Genomic DNA, 21577 nt, shown 5'->3' with positions numbered 1-21577 from the left:
CAAAATTTCCCGTTTCTCTGAAACACTGTATTAAGAGTAACCCTAGCAAAAAAGGTAATTTGATGCATTTGTCTCACTTGAAAATGACATTAATGTAATAATATATTGTGAGTGTAAATAAAAAAAGTACACTTAGATTTTTTTATGTGTTGATATAGTAGAATACTATAATTAAATTGTAGAGAAAGGTCCTTTTTGCTTTTTCTTGTATGTGCTATGACGTGTACTGTCATTGACGTCATGCTGGCATATAGTTGGTTGCCGTGGCTGAAGCGTCAGCCGTATTATTTTCAAAACTGGCATCACTGATAAGAAATAACTGATAAATAAATATGCTATTTGAATGTCATAAATAAAAATGAATGACCAAATCGAATTTCATGCGTATATTTTGTTTTCATAGTATCTGTTTATTTTACACTTAAACCGAACTTTTAAACTGCGCAGTTGGTCAACGTGGGGCTAAATTTATAAATGATGTGTCACGTGAACGCTCTGGCTATAAAACTCCTTGTAAAAAACGTCACCGGCTTAAAAACATTCCATCATTCAAAAAGCTCACTTGCTAGGACAGTTGTATCGCATAATTTGATAGCAGACAGTAAGAATATTGTTATTTCGATAACTGAATGTTTTGTATTATGATTCTTGAGGTAGCACAAGTAGCTCGCTTTCTTATCTTTTCCTTCGCTTGTGGTGGAACTTTCCACTTTACCTCTAATCCTATTGGCCGATTTCATGAATGTGCATGCTTATCTAGTTTGGCGCTAAATTTCGAAAGACGCTCTTTCAATAAAAGTAATGCCTCTTTGTTTGCATGCAACTATTTCAGTCTTATAAATGAAAATAGAAATTGAATAAACATTATTATGTTTGCTATATTTCTTGTAGGTACAAAACTGAGTTAGATGGAAAAATATTTTTCATTCTCAATTCAGCAAATTCTTAATTTGTTACTTGACTGATTGAAATTTCAATTCAAAGAATTGGTATATATTCTTTGAAATATTGAATAGAAAATTCAGTTACCTATTACTGTTATTCTCAAACTGATTCTTCACCAAATTTTATAGGGTAATAATAATTATTAATCACAAGATCATATTAATGCTATGATCCTACTGAATACTGTTTGAAAAAACACAGTTTAATTTTGTCACATCCACGTTTTTATTGGACATCTTCAGCTGTTGGTTTCAACACAAAACTGCAGTCCTGTATTAATGCCTAATAAATGTGGATGTGACAAAATAAAACTGTGTTTTTTCAATTATGGAAAAAGTCCACAATATCAATGATTCTCATTCTACAAATTTTATCATGAATACCGGTACTGTTTATTTTTACTCCATCTTCGATTTTTTTTTGTCAATAACCACCTAAAATAATAATATTATTTGAAAATTCTTATTCCGTCAAGAGAACTATACTTCGCTATTTTCAAGATTCGTTTTATTCAATTGGAGCATCCTAATTAGTAATCACAACAAATTTTAACACATCACAAATCAGCACTCTTGTCATTTTTTTACATCCTTGCTTTAAGAGTTGGTACTTGCTGTTTTGATTAAATGAATAATGAATAGCCTACATAGGCTATTAGGCTTCAGTTTTATTGACTTATCTAATAATTTAATTAAATTGATAAAAATAATATTCACCTGACAAATATACTGGATTCTGTTACCGTTCTTGATAGAAAATTCTGATGAATGATTTTAAATACCCATGACCCAACGATATCATCCTACTTGTGTATCAAAAATGTCTATTGGCAGGCCTCTATAAAAAATAAACTCCATAGTAGACAAAAAAGTACGTGGGCCTACTGAATAATAGAAATAAAATTCAATAGTAGCAAGGCAAGAATTACTAAGCTATACCATAGAGAAATCATAGGTACATAACTAAAAGTACCTGAAAATAAGTACTTTCCAATAATTCTTATTATATGTTTATACTTTGAGTTTATTTTATGAATTGGAATTACTGAATGTCACTGCCAAGATTTATCGTTATCCAAAAGATTCATTATTGAGTTTAATTATCATAAAAACGCTTGACACTAACGAAAAAGTCCTTCGGATAATGGAGTCGGAAAGTAAGTAACATAAAAACGACTGTTCATCATTTCACTTGTTCATATATTGAAAGTAAATCAAATCACAGTTCCTGAAGTTATCCAAAATTAAACAATAAAATGTTGATACAGAATTCCACTATCACCTTGAGCAATGCATCACTTATCTTGACTGAAATAGAAAATGCATATTCAGCTAAATTGAAATTGAGAATAGCTTATTTTCAACTTTTATCAATGCAACATTACAGTAATCTTTCCTCATTTCTGTACTCTACATACGTTAGTATTATCAACAACCAATTAAAATAGATTGAATAAAAGGAACCGAAAATTTAAAAAAGTTCATTGAATGCTGAACGAAAGATAAGTTTTTCTGAAAATGTATCATTCCTACTGTCGAACGAGTTTTTTGAGCTTGATAACCCTTTCCTTTGATACTTTTTTTAGCGTTAAGTTGATCTTCTAATGATGAGTTACAAAGATAATAATATCTTGGGTCATCGGAATGTTTAGAAATAATGTTGATAAACTCAACTTTGTAACAATAAATGACGAAAGATATCAATAAACAAGCCTCTTTCTCTGTGAACAAGCAACCGGTGAAGTTCGTGTTGTGATTGAGCTGTGTGTTCTCCACAATACCGGTATCAAATCAAAATACTGCTCTATTTAATATTAACCTTAATTTTAAGGGTGATTCTACATTAACTTGCATTAAATTGGTGATTAAATAATAATGAATCGTTTCTAGTAAATTTAAAGTAGCTTTATGATTAAACTTGACATATCAAACTTTTATTGCGTCAGCCTCAAAAATTTAGCATGTTCAATCCTCTTTTAAAATCAAATATTGTATAATTTTAGTATGGAATGAAAATTTGAAAAAAATATATGATGCTAGAACTTATACTAAGGTACCGTATGGCATGTCTTCAGAATTAGGATTTTTAGGTATTATAAATTTAAAGTAACTTTATGACTAAACTTGACATATCAAACTTTTATTGCATCAACCTCAAAAATGTAGCATGCTCAATCCTCTCTGAAGATCAAATATTGTAGAATTTTAGTATGAAATGCAAATTTGAAAAAAAATGTAAGTGATGCTAGAACTTATACTAAGGTATGGAATGTCTTCAGAATTAGGATTTTGAGGTATTATACTGTTGCATGTCTTAATATCAAGAACCGCATCCCTTTCTAGCAATTTGCAGTTTGAAAATTGAACATTTTCCAAACTAATATACAATCATACTTGGATTCATGTAGACATCACATTCATTGAATAGTAATACTGAATATATTAATCGTCAGTTCACTCTTGTTACATATTTTCAAATTGAATATAATCTACAGGATAAAGGAAATAAAGGATAACATTCTATTAGGCATGCGGTTTTAATCCTACACAATGATGGTGCAGCAGGCACTTATTTAGAGAAGCATTAATCCATATTATCTAGTACAGTAGCCCAATTATTTATGATCCTATTTTCAGTTTTCTGGTACCTATAATAGGTACTCATAAAGGTTTTCTGGTATTCATAAAGTGTTTATGGTAAAGTCAACAGTTTTTATTGAAATCACTTTATGTCCCGTACCTGAGAAAATAATAAGTTATATTGGTAAAACCTGATATAATTTTATTTATTCAACCAATGATACACAAAACATAATTCATTAAAATGATTTTTTTTCATTGATATAATTTCTATATATTCAATAGATCTGATCTTCTCTCTTTTATGAAAAAAAATATCAAAGGATCAGGAGAAACTGATCTCTAGATTGTAATAGTCCGATATCAGTATGCTTTAAATTTGCAAATACCGTAGAAATAAATCTGATAAAACAAACAATCCAAGACTTCATTGACATTTTCAGTTCGATCTAGCTTATAGATACCATGAGTACAGAAGTCATTCTTTTTCAAAACACAATGTTTGATAATGATAGATGGTACGATAATAGATATTATAGAATGATTTAATCTAGCTACTAAATGAGCATGTGGAAAAATCGCATAAATATTATTGCTGCATAAAAATTATTTCTCAAGCGACGGTTGGATCAAAATGTGCTTAGCGCCTGCTTTGAGCCTAATTTTTACACTGATACCGTCGTCTTGAGAAGAGTTTTACGGGACCAATTAAAATACGATTTCATTTATTTTCTCATTCAGGAATGTATTCCAATAACAGAAATCGCTACATGCCAGCCATGTATCCTGACCAAGCGTCTTGTTCACCACCGTTTGATGGATTTATTATGGGTAATTGAAATTTTGCAATAATTTACATTTATTTAAATAAGTTCAATAAATACGACAAATAAGATATTTTGTTGAGTTTTGATACACCCAATATTTTAATATTCATAGACAGTATCAATCTTATCATTTATATAAAGATCTAGGTCTAATGGACAAGCCGTCTTTGAATTTAATAACTTATGATAGAAGAGTAATTACTATCAATCAATGTGTAGATGTACAAGTAAATTACGAGGGCCAATGTTTCGAGGGTAGATTGTTTGTAGTTGAGGGTGATTTTGATACAATACTTGGTAGAGATTGGTTTTTCAAATTACAGTTCAATTGGTCTGACATTAAAAAAACTGATCTTACAAATACCTTACAGATGAAAAACATTTAAGAAATTACAAGTGAGCAAACGCAAAATCAGGCTGCCAACATTACTAAATTAAATAATATAAAATACAATATAAAATGATAATAAGATATATTTATAAGATATATGATAAATTTATAGTGCCATGGTATTAATATTTGTGAGCACAAACCAAAACTCCATAGTGCATTTACATTTCATATTTGTAAGCACAAACCAAGAAGAATAAATTATAGGTACCTTACCACTTAGTTACAACTATATTATTCTCCCCAATATTAATACCGAAGGAAAAAAGTGTATAATTGTTCAAGTACAAGATGAGTATTGTATATATTAGTAAAATTATGTATATATTTGTTCAATCATTGATATCATAGTCTATTTTATTTATCACTCAAATAATCAAATCCCATTACAGACATTTGCCTTTCTGATTTTTACTCATACCCTAGATAACACAATGTAGATCACTATATACTTTCTTGTTAATATTTTTTCTCACTATTTACAACTGTTACTGGTGTGGTGTGTTATTTAGAAGCTTTAGTTGCAGTGTTTTTACTATATGGTATGCATGTGAGTAAGATTCTTATTGTTCAATCTGTTTATTTATTTGAATTGTGAGTATTGCTTATTCTTGTTTGATTTATTTTCTAAAACATTTCATGTTTCTTAATAATTTCAAAGTTACTGTTTTTGATGAGAAAGATAATGTTCTTTATCCATTTTAATAAATAAATAGATTATATAACTTACTAATTATTATTGCATGACTATGTTCAATACAGTATATTTTTATCATCTCCAAAGAAGAAGTGATGTTTATTTGGTGATGTGATTTGTGAATTATATTGTTTTATAGTTGCAAATGTTGGCGGCTGTTTGAGCTAGCTCAAGTTGTAATCCCCTGACATATTTATGAAAGAGGAAACATCAAGCTTGTAGAATAATTTATTTTAAATAAAAGTTTCATATTACCTGCTTGTTTATCGACATTTCTTCACATGTAGACAATTTAAAAGCCTTCATCAAAAGAATTTGTTTGGAGCTCGACGTCAAAAAGTTATTAGACACTGATCTCATACAAGAGCTTCTACTTGAAACGAAGCTACACATAATAGCAAAGTAAAATTACCTGATAGAGGACCTTGAATTATTTTTCCTTAAAAATCAAGTCCAGGAAACTTATTAAGTTTGAGTATATTTCAAAGAAATTACTAATGAAACAATTACAGTATATTCTTTATTGAAAAGTTCTCTCCCACGCAACTAATCTTTCATCATCTTGAACAATAAATAAAAACAAATCATCAATATCCTCATTGATAGCTTCATTATTTCTGAGAAAAATTGTATCAGTCCATTAGTTTACTGGACAAAATATAATTATTTCATGTACTTAATTTTAATTAATAGGACTAGATGACCTTCAGTGACTGTTGTAATTACTCAAGATTTCTCACCTATTTATTCATAGAGTTGTGAGAAGTATTACCTCGCCGTTGGTCGATGGATGAGCGTGGTGCTTAACCTGAAAGTTCATAAATCTGTCAGTTACCGTAGTGTTTTAAAGGGTCATCATGGAAAGTAAGTTACCTAAGTTGTCTCAGTAACATCGGATGGCACACTCCTGTGTAACAGGATGCTGACCCATCTCCCCTACATTTTATATTTTTTGAAAAACTATTACCAGTATTTTTGTGGTTTAATTGTTTACAAGAGATGCTAGATCATCATCTTCTTATAGGCTCTATTAGCCTGCACCAGGATCCAAGAAAGAGTTTGATAACGTTTCAAGATGCTAGATTGTTATTTTAATTTTTTCAACTTTTTATTTTGAGAATAATGAAATTATTAAATGATGATGCACATGCTTACAATTATCGTGAAAGGTTGAGCAATGAAAGTGTTTTTTATATACTTCTATTGCTGATTTTACGTACCTCCACCTTATGACCTCCACCTAATTCTTTTGAAAAGAGTTCAAACACTTTTGTGGTGAATTTTCTTATTAGAACATTCTGGATCAATTTGTAACAATCTGTTACATTGTTTTTGTATGACCGATACAAGATACTATCTTTCATGGTTCCTTGAACTATTTTTATTAAAAATATATTCGATACTTTAAACCATTTTGTTGTTATGTTGTAATAATTGCAATTTTTTTATACTGTTTTCCTTGATTGAAAACGTCAGCTTTTATCTGAGCCAGACAATTTGTATGTCGGTAGATTAATTTGTATGTGGGTGGATTAATTTATTTACAAAATTCAACGCATTTTCATCTGATACAAATTGTATTCTATTTTCTCTCACTATCAAAAAGAAAAATTAAGAAATAAAGTCTACTCTTTGGAAAAACCTCTATTGTTGGAGACCTTCCAACCCTCCCCCACCACCTGGTGATGATTTTTCAGTCTTTCTATTTAATTCCTAGCAAAAATATGTGTTTGCAGTTTCCAGCTGTACATCGGTGCGTATAAAAACATACTCTATTTTTTGTGGTTTGACATATAACCTCCTCTTAAAATTTATAATTGAATAGTTTTTAATTTTTTTCACAAAATGCACAAAGTTAATAGAACTGGTGTTTCTGCCCGAACAGGAAATCACAACAGAAGGTCTGACACAGAATACACCCTCAAATCGTACAAGTTGAACTTCAGCATGTATGGAGCAGAGAATCCAACAAGAGTGTCGGTAAGATACTTCTCTATATTTTTAAAAAGATATTAAGTAAATTTAAGCTTATATAATTTGCAATACCAGATACCTTTACCTTACCATAATTATTATTATTATTATTATATTATTATTATTATTATTATTATTATTATTATTATTATTATTATTATTATTATTATTATTATTATTATAATTTTATGGCCTTCATTGGACCACTGTAGTCAGTATCTTCCACCTTTACTCCGTCCTCTCTCAGCCCAATATTTCTTCATTCGTTCAGAAATTAATTTCCTTTCCTCGTCCGAAATCACTCTTCCCATTCTGTGTCTGACTTTGATCTGCAGTCTGGTCTGTTTGTCCTTCAGGATTCTGATGTTGTCCGACTTGTTCTTCAAATCTTCGAATGTTATATTCAACTCTCTCATATCCTCCTTGAGTTCGTCAATCCATTTTATATTTGTTTTACTTTTCCACAACTTTTCAATAATTCTTCTGCTTAGTCTGTCCTCCGAAGCTCTAATCAGGTGACCGAAGAAAGATATTCGCTTTTTTTTATTGCACTTGTGACAGGTTCAATTTCTTTGTAAACAGTTTCGTTGGAAGCTAATCTCCAGTGTCCATCTACTTGATAGTTCTTGTTAATACAGGTTCTGATGATTCTTCTTTCGATTTTTAGTAATTTGTCTATTGTGATGGTATTGGTAGTTTTAAAGATGGTTTCACTTGCGTAAGTTATTACCGGTTGAGTGACTGTCTTGTAATGCTTCAATTTTGTGGCTATTGATAGTGATTTCTTGTTGTAAGTGTTCTTTGTGGCATACTGTGCTCTTCTCAACTTATTGTAAAAAATTGATGACAGGTATTTCGGCACTGGACGTAAAATTACACCAAGCACCTATTCTAATTATTCATCTTAATATTTTTTTAAAGCCATTCTTAATCCCACTACTTGATTTTATTTTCATTTTGCAGTGTACTGTACTTTGTATTATTATAAGTTGAATCATAGACTAAGTAATAAACAAATTTAGATCTGTGGTTTAATTTAAAAAATCATATTGTTTATTAGGTAGTTGAGTGATCTAAATATATTGAGTACAGTAGTAACTTGTAAAAATGTTCAAATAATAATATTTGTTATCTTTTCCTACTCACAAACACACAATCTACTGTAGTACACAATGTGTCTACTACAAAATATACAACATATTATTATTTTATTTCTGTTTATTAATAAATAATATAGCCTAAGCGTTTTCTAGTAGACTGTTTCTGTTTGCTTTTGCACTTACTGTAGTTGAATATTTTATAATTGCTTTAAAAAAGAAGTCTTGTTGGAATTCTATTGTTTTCAGGTACCTATTGATGATTGCCAATATTAATACATAGCAACTATTGTGTGAATGTATTTTCAAGAAAATAAAAAAATACAAAAGAAAATGCAAACACAGTTCAAACAAATTAATATTTGAGAATTACTCGTACATTTTACCTTTCAGTTTTAAATCTGTTGTGCAATGTGTCGAATGGTATGGAATGTGTCTAATTTAATGAAAAATCCATTTCCAAGAAGAAAAATATATCTATCGTTATTTGTCGTTGATTTTCAAATTATTGTTTACCTATAAGATTATAGAATTTCCTAATAATTTTTCAAATTTTCAGATTCCGGCAGTTGATTTCAGAAGCGACACAGTAACAAGACCAACGCAAGAGATGAGGCAAGCCATGTTTGAAGCTGAGGTTGGAGATGATGTTATGGAGGAAGATCCTACTGTAAAGAGTGAGTTATATTCAACAATATTTTTAACGGTTTCAATTAATGTTTAGCATTTTATATTCTATTAGGATTTCATTTTGAAATCAATAAATTTGATTCCTGTAAACTTAATACTAGCTTCTCAAATTCCTAAAACTCATTTTTTAATATTAATTTTTTTCTATCATGTGAGTTTTAAACATTGTTCAAATATTCTACAGTCCATTTTAAAAGTAAAAGTAAAAGTTACTTTATAGATTATTTATTAGTATAAATTATTTTATAAGTATGGATTACTCTATACAAGTAAAAGTGAAATCCTTTGAACAGAAATTGGTTGAAATTAGAATTAGGTCTAACTTAGTCTCTAATTATCTCTTCCATTCCTATATATTAAATAATTGTCTTTTTGGAGGAATTTAGTGTGTGTATATTATTGGTTGAAATTATACATTTGTTTTTATTTATTAGTATAGACGATTATTTTATAAGTATGAATTAATCTATACAAGTAAAAGTGAAATCCTTTGAACAGAATTAGGCCTAACTTAGTCGGTATTCATCTCTTTCATTCCTATATATTGAATAATATTGTCTTTGGAATAAATATAGTGTATGTGTATTATGGGTTGTAATTATACATTTGTTTCCTTTCTTCATAAATTTCAGTACTTGAAAAGAAGGTAGCAGCTCTGTGTGACAAAGAAGCTGGACTCTATGTTTCCAGTGGCACCATGGGAAACTTAGTGGCAAGTAAGTTGAGAAAAATATATAATGAAATAAAATAATTACTTGAGAATATCTTAATCAATTTAAACTCTAGAAATAAAATTATAAATGATTAGTTTCAGTATCTTTAAAAATTTTCATTTAACCTTTACAATAAATTTAGAATATTCTTAACCAAGGTATTATTATTTTATAATAAATCATTAATGACAGGCTTTCTTTCAATTAATACTAAAATAGCTCTCTTAATTTTCAATCACCAAAGACATCTTCGCCTCAGTAATTTTTGAGAAATTTATGATTAGCGAGGCTACCTAGCCTACGGTATTCTATGAATCGATACATAACTACCTAATAATTATTTTTAATGATGACTAATATCATTATAATAGCCTAGGTACTCATTTATAATTTGTAGGTACTAAAGGATCTTCATGTTTAAAATTATTCTGTTTCAAAAATGTCACTGAGGTGAGAGGAAATGGAGAAAAATCACACTGTTATCATGAAGATTTTAAAGTCTGTTTTTATCTAATTACAAACTTTGTTCCTAATTACAGTAATGGCTCACACCGCTCATGTGAGGGGAGCAGACATTATTGTCGGAAGCAAATGCCATATTGTCCGTTATGAGCAAGGAGGTGCTGCTCAAGTAAGTAGATCAAATATTTCTATTTAAATATATTTTTTAAAAACAAGGATAACTATTCAGTCATTAATTTTCCTTACAAATTAGAGGATGCATTAGAGGACCTACACCTACAGTTCAGAGGAAATTTCAATAAAAAATTTTCTTGAATATTAAAAAATCTCTTTTTGTTATTCACTCTTCTCTTCACTCAATTGTAATAAATCTACCAGGTCATAGATGGAAGTTGTGACACTGAACGCTGTGCCTGCACTTCAAAGAAAATTTCTTTATTGGTAGTAATTATTATTTTCTATAATATTCGAAAATCTCTTCTAGAATTTATTTTTTTGTTATTGACTCAATTATAATAAATCTACTCGGTCCTAGGTGGGAGGTGTGACACTGAACGCTGTGCCTACACTTCAAAGAAGATTTCTTTATATTTTTCCGAAATATTCGAATAGGTTATCTCTTGTCTAGAATATATCTCTATATTCACTTATAAATCTACTTGATCATAGATTGAAGGAGTAATACTGAACGTTGTGCCTACTCGTCACAGAAGATTCATTTGTAATTTTTCCCGAATATTCGAAAAGGCTTATATTTTAATAACTAACGGTTTGATCAAACTGAATGCTTATATGTGCAAATGTTCAAGTGCACGTCAGATCATGCTTGAGCCGAAAAACAATATCTGGAATGTGTCATTGAAACAAGATGTGACTTGCATGTAGCTGCTCACACTGAACGCAACCAGCTAGTGCACGCGTTCAGTGTGAGTGGTCCTATTGCTCTTTCCAGATTTTTTTCTCTCATCTGCACGCTTGGTAATGTATAACCAAGCGTGCACTTACACATATTATACGCATTGTGATACACAATGTGATCACACACTAATAAATACTAATTGGGCCAATATTTGAATAACTAATAAATAATATTTAGGCTAATATTTGAATAACCAATTAATGTACTTGGTGTCACAGATTGGAGGAGTGACACTGAACGTTGTGCCGAACAACCCGGATGGAACATTCGACATCGACGAAATGCTGACCCAGATCCACGAGGGGGAACATGACGTGCATTACCCGGTTACTGCGCTCATCTGCGTCGAGAACACCCACAATGCTTGCGGGGGGCGCATACTTCCTCTCAGCTGGCTCAGCAGTGTAAGTTTCAATAAATATTCCACTTGAACTATCATCTAAATAGAAATTTCATTGGTACGATGTAGTCAAAGAATAAGTCTCCATATCCACATAGTCTGGACTACAGTTACTGTAGTAATTTATTATAGTCTATGCTAACAACGTTTCCTTTTCATCCTGGATTATTTAGTAAACATTTAGTAGTTTACAATGATTACATCGAAGCTCGAAACAATCTTCAACTAACTTACACAATTAGTTGATGAGAGACAATAAGGGCCGGTTCCCGAGCTCGTGATTTAGCTACGATCTAGACTTTAAACAGCTGGAGTCAAAAAATTGGCTTTCCGAAACGGGGCGTAGTCATAGTTTTTATGATAATCTTTATTTTCTCATTTCTATAATTGGAAACTTTTTTCTTGAAGAAATGAAACATTCCTAAATTTAATAATTCAAAATAGCTGAAACTTTACACTATTTTATCTTTATTTTATTTTGTGTTCAATTTCCTAGTTTTTCGAAATTCACTATAAACGTGGACTACGATTACGCCCCGTTTTGGAAAGCCAATTTTCTGACTCCAGCTGTTTAAAGTCTAGAACTTAGCTAAATCCCGAGCTCGGAAACCGGCCCTTATTGTCTTTCATCAACTAATTGTGTAACTTTAACTAACATTCATTGTGTTATTGGTTTTATTTATTTCTATTTTATTTGCCATTCTATTTTTCAAAATGTAAATCAGTGTGTAACATGTAAAAAATGTTTTGTAATGTGAAATAACGCTTCAAATCTTCAAACCGCATTAACGATATTCACAGAGCAATATAGTAGGATTGCCCTACAATAATTTATTTTCCAAAGAAAGTACTTACAGACTAGAATGATCTTAATATTCAATATACCAATTCTTCTATGGTGAAACTAATAACATTGTAAATAATTCTTTGAACATTTACATCAGCATGGAAATGTTTATAAAACTCAGATATCCGAATCTGAAATAGATTAATGTACGTATAAAACAAAGAGCTCAAACGAGTTGCAAAAGTAAAATTGACTTTAGCAGTTTGGCAAGTTAAAATCAATCAATCAATTTATTTCTTCATGAAAAACATACAAATAGAGTTGAGCTTATATGAGATACTCTTGTGCATGTTAAAATTTCACAACATCATACAATAACTACATTTTTTAATATACTTATAGAATAAACAAGGAAACATATTGAAAACAAGTAGGCCTACTTTATATGAATAGAGCTGGAACAAGACAATTATGAAATTTAAAATCTACGTAATTCTAGAATATATGAAGCTGTGATGATTATATATGAAAATGATTGATGAAGTACGGTAGTTGAATTTCATAACAAAACTAACGGATGGGATTGTGAATAAGTAGCCTATTTGGTTGGAGCGCAATATTGTGAATTGGATGTACAGTACTTTTTAAATTGGACGTATGTTGTGAATTGGATATTTTCTTGTGTACTGTGCAATGAGAAAATGACAGCTCTTTATCATTTTATTATTGTGATGCTTCAGTATAGTAGGAAGCATTGCTATGGTAATTTGCAATAACTAGCAGGGTACTACCGTTATATTGTGAACTACGTACTAAGTACCTACTCAAGCCTCACTTTATTTAACTACATGGTTAGGAGTGTTTGTAAACAGTACAGACGTCACTGATCTGTATTGCCGTTTATAGACTGTACTATTATTACAGATTGTCTAGTAGGCTTGAACCAACTACGCCATGCTTAATATAAATTGGTTGCTTCCTCTTATTATTTTATTTTGTCTAAGCTTTGCACTGATAGTGACGTACTGTCACTTCAATCCAGACAGATTTCATCAGGGTCAAATCAATTGCTCACACCACAAACCAATATTACTTGACTTTATCAGTTTAGCAATTTGGACTACCCTATCTGTTGGGCTGCCTGCCAATTTATGAATCAGTGACAAGGCATTCGTAAAAGAGATAAACATTCAAAAACGTGATGTTCACTTTTGCAATGATTTATTGTGTAAATGAAAGATTAGTTATAGACCTGATTGGCTATCTTCTATGATATTAGGTACTTGTTTTCTATTTCGTAAATAGTAATATTTCTCTGTAATTGTAAATTACAGGCTACTGTACCTTTGAGATGTAAATATTTCAAATGAAAGGAAAAATATGTCTCATTTAAATACTAAAATAAAGCATATTTTTCACTGTTAATAATGATGGAATTGGTGATAATTTTTTCACTTAACATTTACTGTAAGTTTTCTCGGGAGTCAGTATAATTATATTGATGGTGTGTTACATTAGCATTAAATTATAACATTAACATAATATTTCAATTCATTAGCATACCATGATGTACCTTCACCTTAACGAAAGATTTCATTTTTAATAAATTATCTTGAGATCTCTTTATCAACATAGTAAATAAAATTCAGTTTCTACTATACTATTCATTGATACTTCAAGTGGATTCTCACTTAGTAGTATCAGTGAACGCTTACAAACAGTGAGAATAATATTCCCATAAGTTTTGATAGGTCTAATCATACTCGATCGGCCAGGCTGAGTTGGAATAGTTCTATTAGAACCCATGGATATGTGGGAGACCAACTTGAAACTCAAACTCAAATTCATACAAGCGTATTTGCATGCAAAATTTATTTTTTTACTTTCAATTCAGTTGGGAATTTTATACATAGAACTATAATTATTTTCACTGTATCGAACACGTTCATTGATACTGATATGTGGGAGTCCAATTTCAATACAAATACATACAATAGTATTTTATTTTCATACAAACTTCCATTCTTATCCTTTCAATTGAGTTGTGAATTTTGTGCAGATCGTCGAAATTGGCAAGGAGAAGAACATCCCTCTGCACATGGACGGAGCCAGGCTGTTCAACGCTGTTGTGGCTCAGGGAGTGTCAGCCGCCGAGATCACACGTGGATTCTCATCAGTCAGCATCTGTCTCAGCAAAGGCCTCGGCGCTCCTGTCGGATCAGTGCTCGTTGGAAGTCAGGACTTCATCAAAAAGTAAATAAAACAATTGAACAGCATATTAGAATTGATAAAATTTCATTCATTATCCAAGTAAGAATGGTACTGTACCAATCTGGACTGTACGTTTTCAAAGTCACCTCAATTCATTGGTTCAAAAATACATCAAAAAGTGAATAAAATAGATAACCTTTCATTCATTATCCAAGTAAGAATGGTACCTGTACTAGACAGATCTGTATTTTTTCAAAAATCACCTCAATTCAGGGGTTCAAAAATACATCAAAAAGTGAATAAACTTGATAACCTTTCAAAGTATAATTGCTACTGTACTGTACCAATGAAAACCGTACGTTTTAAAAAATTACCTCAATTCAGTGGTTCAAAAATAAATGCCGTGCCAACTGAGATGAGAAAGGAGGAAAATGATTACAAGTTTAAATTAAGTCGGGCACTGGCTACTAGACCATTCTACTCAGTAAATGATTATTAATAATAAAATTAGTGAATGATTCTTCAATTATTGATCTGTTGAATAATGTACCATACTCCATTTAATCTTCCCTCACTCTATGACTCCCTTCCTTGTGCACACCTACTTGGAGGCACCTTATCAGTTCGTTTTAATAGCACTTATGTTCTCATTTAGCTGAGGAACATACTGTTATAAAATGTAATGTCAATTTTGACAGTACTAGTGTATTTTCTCAATTTTAATGTTTGTTGATTGATTACGGTATGCATATATTGTGACTCTTCCTCTGTATTTCTCTTTAGATAAAATAAATTCATAAATGTATGGACCTGCCTTAAGGCAGAATACTGATGATGAAGATGATGATTGGATAAAATAAACTGTTCATCTATCTATTATCTAAAATACTAGAGTTGAACAACATAATAATAACAATAATGTTGAGGAGTATTATAGAGTTGAGGAATATAGCAAGACATGAGAAAGAGACGTCTTTAGTACTTAACCGTATTGTTGCTGGTTGGTTTTAGTACACATTAGGTTTCCCGATTATAGAATTATAAAAAAGTACAATACAGTACTTAGCTTTATTTGTTAGTGAAGGGTATGGATTCGAAATGTGGATAATAATATTTAGCTCTTGCAAGAATACTAAGTGAGAGTTGTGGAATATAGTAAGACATGAGAAAGAGACGTCTTTAATTCTTTATGGTTGCTGGTTGTACACATTAGGATTATAGAATTATTATAAAAAAGTAAAATACAGTACTTAGCTTTATTTGTTAGTGAAGGGTATGGATTCAAAATGTGGATAATATTTAGCTCTTTCAAGAATACTCTAATTGTAAAAATTTAGAATGCTAGTCAATAAATAATGAGTAGTAATTCCTCCAAAAAGGGGGTGAAATCTAAATCTCTTGCTTTCGGAAATTCCTATGAAAATCGGTTTCTCAACCACTCTTCGGTGTTCATTGATATTCCCAGGTTGAAAACAAGACTATTAAGCTTACTAAAGTCTACTACAGCCTGGAATTTTCTTTGATTATTAATGTGAATCTCTGAATATTATGTAACTAGGTGTGGATCAACTGTGGAACGAACTTGCTCATATATGAGTAAATCAAAGTTAATTATTGATTACAGATGTACTTATCTATTTTTCCGCAGAGCTCGCCGTATCAGGAAAGTTCTGGGAGGAGGTATGCGACAGGTCGGTGTGATAGCTGCTGCTGGACTCTATGCTGTTGAAAACAACATCAAACGACTGGCCGAAGATCACTACAACACCCTCACTCTGGCTAACGGTCAGTTCATATCCTATTTACAACTTCAAATTAAAAACACAAATACATTTTCATAGACATTCTGCTTAGATGCGGTAGCAACAATATATTAATGTATTGTTATCGGTACTTTTTATTTAATAAATGAACTTACAAGATAATCATCAAGAAATTAAGAGCAAAATAACACAAGATTTGCAAGATATTAAAGACTATAAAAAAACTAAATAAGATTTCGGTGACAAGTTTGCTAGAAAAATGAATAATAGGTGAAGAAAATTTGTCACTTACGTTGTCCAGCGAGGGATTTTCAGAGCACAAATAACGTCGTCAGCGGTAGACGTTTGAGACGGCAAGGGTCTCCAAGTAGACGGCACGGTCTCCTAGAAGTGGTAGAGACAGCACGGGCATCGAGCTAGCTCATGGAACCGGCTATGTTTACAGTAGCACGCCTAGTCGAGCACTGAGTTGTAGAATAGTGAAATACAATATTGTACCATTCTTCTCCGCCCTTATCGCAAATTGCGTAATGCCAGGAATGGGGTTTAGAAGGCGAAATAGAAAGAGAAATAAGAGGAGAAGTGTTGTGGATAGGATTGAACAAGATTATATCTATTATATTATGTAGATTAAGATTGTATTTTCGAATGATTAGAGTTCAGAATCAAAAGAAACTGATCACCCAATAGGCTACTTATTGCATTATAGTAAACTTAATGTTACTTATTCTATATTGTAATAATAATTATTAGGTATATTTCGGATATTTTTGAATGACTGAAATTGAAAATAGAATTGACACTGACTTTTTCATGTTTTACAGCGATTGCCGAACTGAAGAGTGACCTGGTAAAAGTGAACCTGGAAGTGGTTGAAACCAACATTCTCTTCATTTACTTTGACAACAGTCAGCTGACTCCTGAGGAATTCTGTAGCCGTATGGTCAAGGTTTGTATCCACTCTACTTTTTGGTAAAACGATTTTAGATGGTAAAAACGTTCACTAATTCATTGCCAAAGTATTAATCTTGATACAGATGAAAATACTGAGATATTGCAATTATTCAAATGCTAATGAATTAATTATTATTATTAAACGAAATGAAAATTAATTAAAAAATTAATAATAATAATTAATCTTGATACTGGTATTAACCTCTCTCCCTCTACTTGAAAGCAACCAATACAGCTGCAATACAAGGGATAAGACCATGTATAAATATCCCTTAGAAACTCTCCAATTTGCGCAGGATCACGATTCTTAAACCTTCTCCTACTACATCTCAATACTATTGAGAGCAAACAATCATTTGTCTCGGAATTAAAAAAAATATTTGATTGTAAGCCATACTATACAGTCTCTGAATACACAGATGAACATACTTTTCAACATTTACGGAGTCAGATTATTAATATTTGACAATTGAATTAAGATTTGAAAATTCCCCGGTCTATTGACTGTGGCGAAGACCTAAAAAACTGAAACTGATGAATGGTTTTGTTCGACAAATTTTGAGGTGGATAACAGACGGAAACTTTCTTACACATCACGGGTTATCAAAGTGTGCGGTAGGGGTCATGAAATGTGTGTAAAGGTGCGTACAGACTTTCGCTCTACTCCGCAATCGAACGTCACTCGAGCAGATCGATTGATGATCGACCGGGGAGCAAGAGTGGAACGCCAGAAGAGCTAACATCTCCCGTAACGTTCATGATCGGAACGAGAGCGGAGCGTGTTGGAGGCGCGTACGCACCTTTAAGTAGCCAATTTTCTTCACCTCCACCAACCGAGGTTTCCAAATCCCAAGAGCAAATCTATTGAAGTTACTCATCATCATCTTCACTTTAGGAATAAGGTTTATTAACTAACCTGTTCCGGTACCCATCTCTTTCTTGGCCTCCCTACAACTCTTTTTCCTGTAGGTCTATAGTTTTGAATTTCAAGGAACATTCTTTGAAATTATACTGTGAAACAAATTACATAAATTATTGTCCAAACAAAAGCGTAATTTCTACCGGCTTCTTCTTCGTACTAAGGAACACATCGGTGAAAATTAAAAAATATTTTCATTTCTAAAATATACACTAACACAGACATATTTTTCATTTCACATTAATTTTCATTTACTTTTTCTCATAGTGTGTCTTTTTTGGAGTGAATTATGTATTGTTCTCTAAATTATTTGAAAAATAATCTGGAAATATTTGAATTTAGTATAGGCCTTCTGGATCACAAGGTGATTTCATTAGAATTTAATTTACTGTAGAATCTTATTAGTATATTTACTGTAATTGTTACATGTAGCTCCGGGCTTGATTAGCTGACTTGACTTAAATATTTATTTTACTTCAACTGGTATCTTCTCTGTATAGTGATAACAGTCGAGTCTACTTTCTTTTCTAGCATTGTGCTGTTTTGTTAATTTATCTTGTTTTTGTTTTAGTTTTTATCTTGTTTTATTTCTACGCAGCTAAAAAAGAAAAAATTAACTAATTTCCTGTAACTTGGGTAGTTATAGTGAGGTTAAATATTTGTTTCGAATAATTGCATTATTAAAAAGTAATAGGATTCAATTCGAATAATTTTGTTATCAGAAAGTATTGTATTCAATTCGAATTAATAATTAAATTGAATAATTACATTGTTGGAAAATAATGATGCGATATTCAATTCGAATGATTGGCTAAAGTATTATGATTATTTGTAGTACGGTACCCTTTACAATAATTATTGATTGATGTCAATTAATATTGATATTAACGGATGTTGATTTAATCCTTATAATGCTGCTTGTAATTGCTAATAATATTGAATTATTCCAATAATTTTTCGAGAATTATCAAAAGTAATATGATATTCAATAGTCTACTTTGAAATATTATCTATGATAACATAATTAGACTATATTGCTTTATTATCAGTTATGATACACCCTAGTGTTGGTCTAATAATTTATGGTTCTTATTTACACAAAACCAAAATAAAACCGTCTATTCTGCCTCCAATGTATATTATCATGTTCAAATTTTTTCCGTACATTATGTTACATGAAATTTGTATTTTTTGTGGCGGTTGAGCGGGCGGATGGTCCCGGAGATTTTTTATTATTTTTGTTTTAGAATTTTTTTTTACTGTCTATGGACAGACATGAAATAGAATTAGACAATTATAATACAATATTTTGTAGAGAGTATGATACATTTAATTCATTCAATTTATTTTTTAATAAAGAGAGAAGCTTGAAAATAATTCATTTAAATATAAGAAGCTACAATGAAAACATTGACAATTTATTGGTGGGACTCAACTCATTAGATTTTGAAATAGACATTATTGTGTTGACTGAGACTTGGCTCAATATAGATGATATCAAGCAACTTGACGGTTATGAAACTTATCAGACAGCAGATAAGCGTAACAGAAACGACGGAGTGCTTGTTTTTATCAAGAAATCGTTATCATCAGTTGGGAGAAGTTTGAATATCGGTGGGGTCAATGCTGTAGAAATTGACTTTCACTATGATAAAAAGAAATACTGTTTATTAGCAATTTATCGAACCCATGATTCTAATGTACAGGAATTCACTGATCATCTTAGAAATTATTGTATTGAAACCAATAAGGGCAAAACCAATATAATCGCAGGAGACATTAATATTAATATATTAAATAACGACTTACAAACAGACAGTTATTTAGATGCTTTGTACGAAAATGGGTTTATCAATTGTATTGATAAACCAACAAGAGAACAGAATAATAGCAGTACACTGATTGATCATGTATTTATAAAAAATATTGACGTGTCTTCAGTTCAGTCAGCAATTGCAAAAGTTTCTATAACAGACCATTACATAGTAGCCTTGCAAATAAATTCAAATTCTATGGATACAACCACAACTGAATCACCTAAATTTTACATTCATAGTGAAACTTTAGAATCTTTTCTCAGAGAGGAAACATGGGACTCTGTGATTGCCGAGCAAGATGTTAATACTTCAGCAGATAATTTCTTTTCTATTATAAAATTTAACATTGAAAGGTCAAAAAAGCCGGTCACACAAGTGAACTCACGTTTTAGAAAAATAAAGCCCTGGATAACGGATGGATTAGTTAGGTCAATTAGAGAGAGGAATAATTTACATAGGCTTACTAAGAGACAACCCTTTAATTTAGAATTAATTAATTACTTTAAAAACTATAGAAATAGATTAAATGACTTACTTAAAAAAACCAAAGCCCAGTATTATAGAGATCAAGTAAACGATAGTGGTAATGACCCAAAAAAGTTCTGGCGCGTAATAAATGAAATTTCAGGAAGAAATAATAAAAAAGAAGGATTTCCATTAGATCATTTCAAAAAAAATTATATTTTTGATTCTCCACTTCATAAAGCGAGAGTAGTTGCAGATGAATTCAACGACTATTTTTCGCACGTAGGGGAGAATTTGGCAAAGGCCGTTCATTCCAATAGTGTTCCAGCTATTGATGATGATCTCTATAGACTCGACACGAACTTCATCTTGCATCCGGTAAATGATGATGATATTTGTAGATTTGCTTCCGAAATAAGAGGCATGTCCGCTCCCGGCTTCGACAATATATCTGCTCAATTTTTCAAACAACATATTAAAATCTTTATTAAACCCCTTAAACACATTTATAATTTGAGCATTACTCAGGGTATTTATCCAGATAGTTTTAAAATAGCCAGAGTTTTTCCACTTTTTAAAAATGGTGATAGATCCCATGAAAGTAACTACAGACCTATTTCTATTTTAAGCATTTTCTCTAAAGTTTTAGAAAGAATTATAAAATTTCAGTTGAGTAATTACATTGAGGCTAACAACATTCTTGCAGATGGACAATTTGGATTCAGGAAGGACAAAAACATATCTGATGCACTGTATAAATTAACTCAAGAAGTAGACCAATCAATAAATAAAAACCTTAATAATTTAATAATATTTCTGGACCTGGCCAAAGCCTTCGATACAGTCGATAGATCGAAGCTATTAAAAAAACTTGAAATGTTAGGTATTCGTCACAACTCTTACAATTGGTTCAGGAGTTATCTATCGGATAGAAAACAGGTCGTCCAACTGTTGGGTGTTGAGAGTA

At 31.1% G+C, this 21577-nt stretch overlaps 1 protein-coding gene across 4 annotated transcripts in view; it reads left to right on the top strand.

The window, feature by feature from the left end:
- The first annotated feature begins 425 nt into the window (after window positions 1–425).
- The window catches only part of LOC111047652 (probable low-specificity L-threonine aldolase 1), a 23670-nt gene continuing 2518 nt past the window's right edge, over window positions 426–21577 (top strand). Inside the window, exons 1-10 of one of the 4 annotated variants that reach the window (XM_022333457.2) lie at window positions 426–601; window positions 4266–4355; window positions 7325–7419; window positions 9070–9187; window positions 9833–9916; window positions 10453–10544; window positions 11513–11698; window positions 14541–14734; window positions 16341–16477; window positions 17280–17404. In XM_022333457.2, the coding sequence (XP_022189149.1) occupies window positions 475–601; window positions 4266–4355; window positions 7325–7419; window positions 9070–9187; window positions 9833–9916; window positions 10453–10544; window positions 11513–11698; window positions 14541–14734; window positions 16341–16477; window positions 17280–17404 (1248 nt within the window). In that variant the 5' untranslated portion in view covers window positions 426–474. Of the gene's footprint in view, window positions 602–2433; window positions 2728–4265; window positions 4356–7324; window positions 7420–9069; window positions 9188–9832; window positions 9917–10452; window positions 10545–11512; window positions 11699–14540; window positions 14735–16340; window positions 16478–17279; window positions 17405–21577 lie in introns of those variants that run through there. The other 3 variants (XM_022333459.2, XM_022333458.2, XM_022333460.2) reach the window with 3 other exon arrangements.

Source organism: Nilaparvata lugens, chromosome 8 (assembly GCF_014356525.2).
Source record: "Nilaparvata lugens isolate BPH chromosome 8, ASM1435652v1, whole genome shotgun sequence".
In the NCBI taxonomy this organism is placed as follows: domain Eukaryota; kingdom Metazoa; phylum Arthropoda; class Insecta; order Hemiptera; family Delphacidae; genus Nilaparvata; species Nilaparvata lugens.
This window is presented reverse-complemented; position numbering and strand designations above follow the sequence as displayed.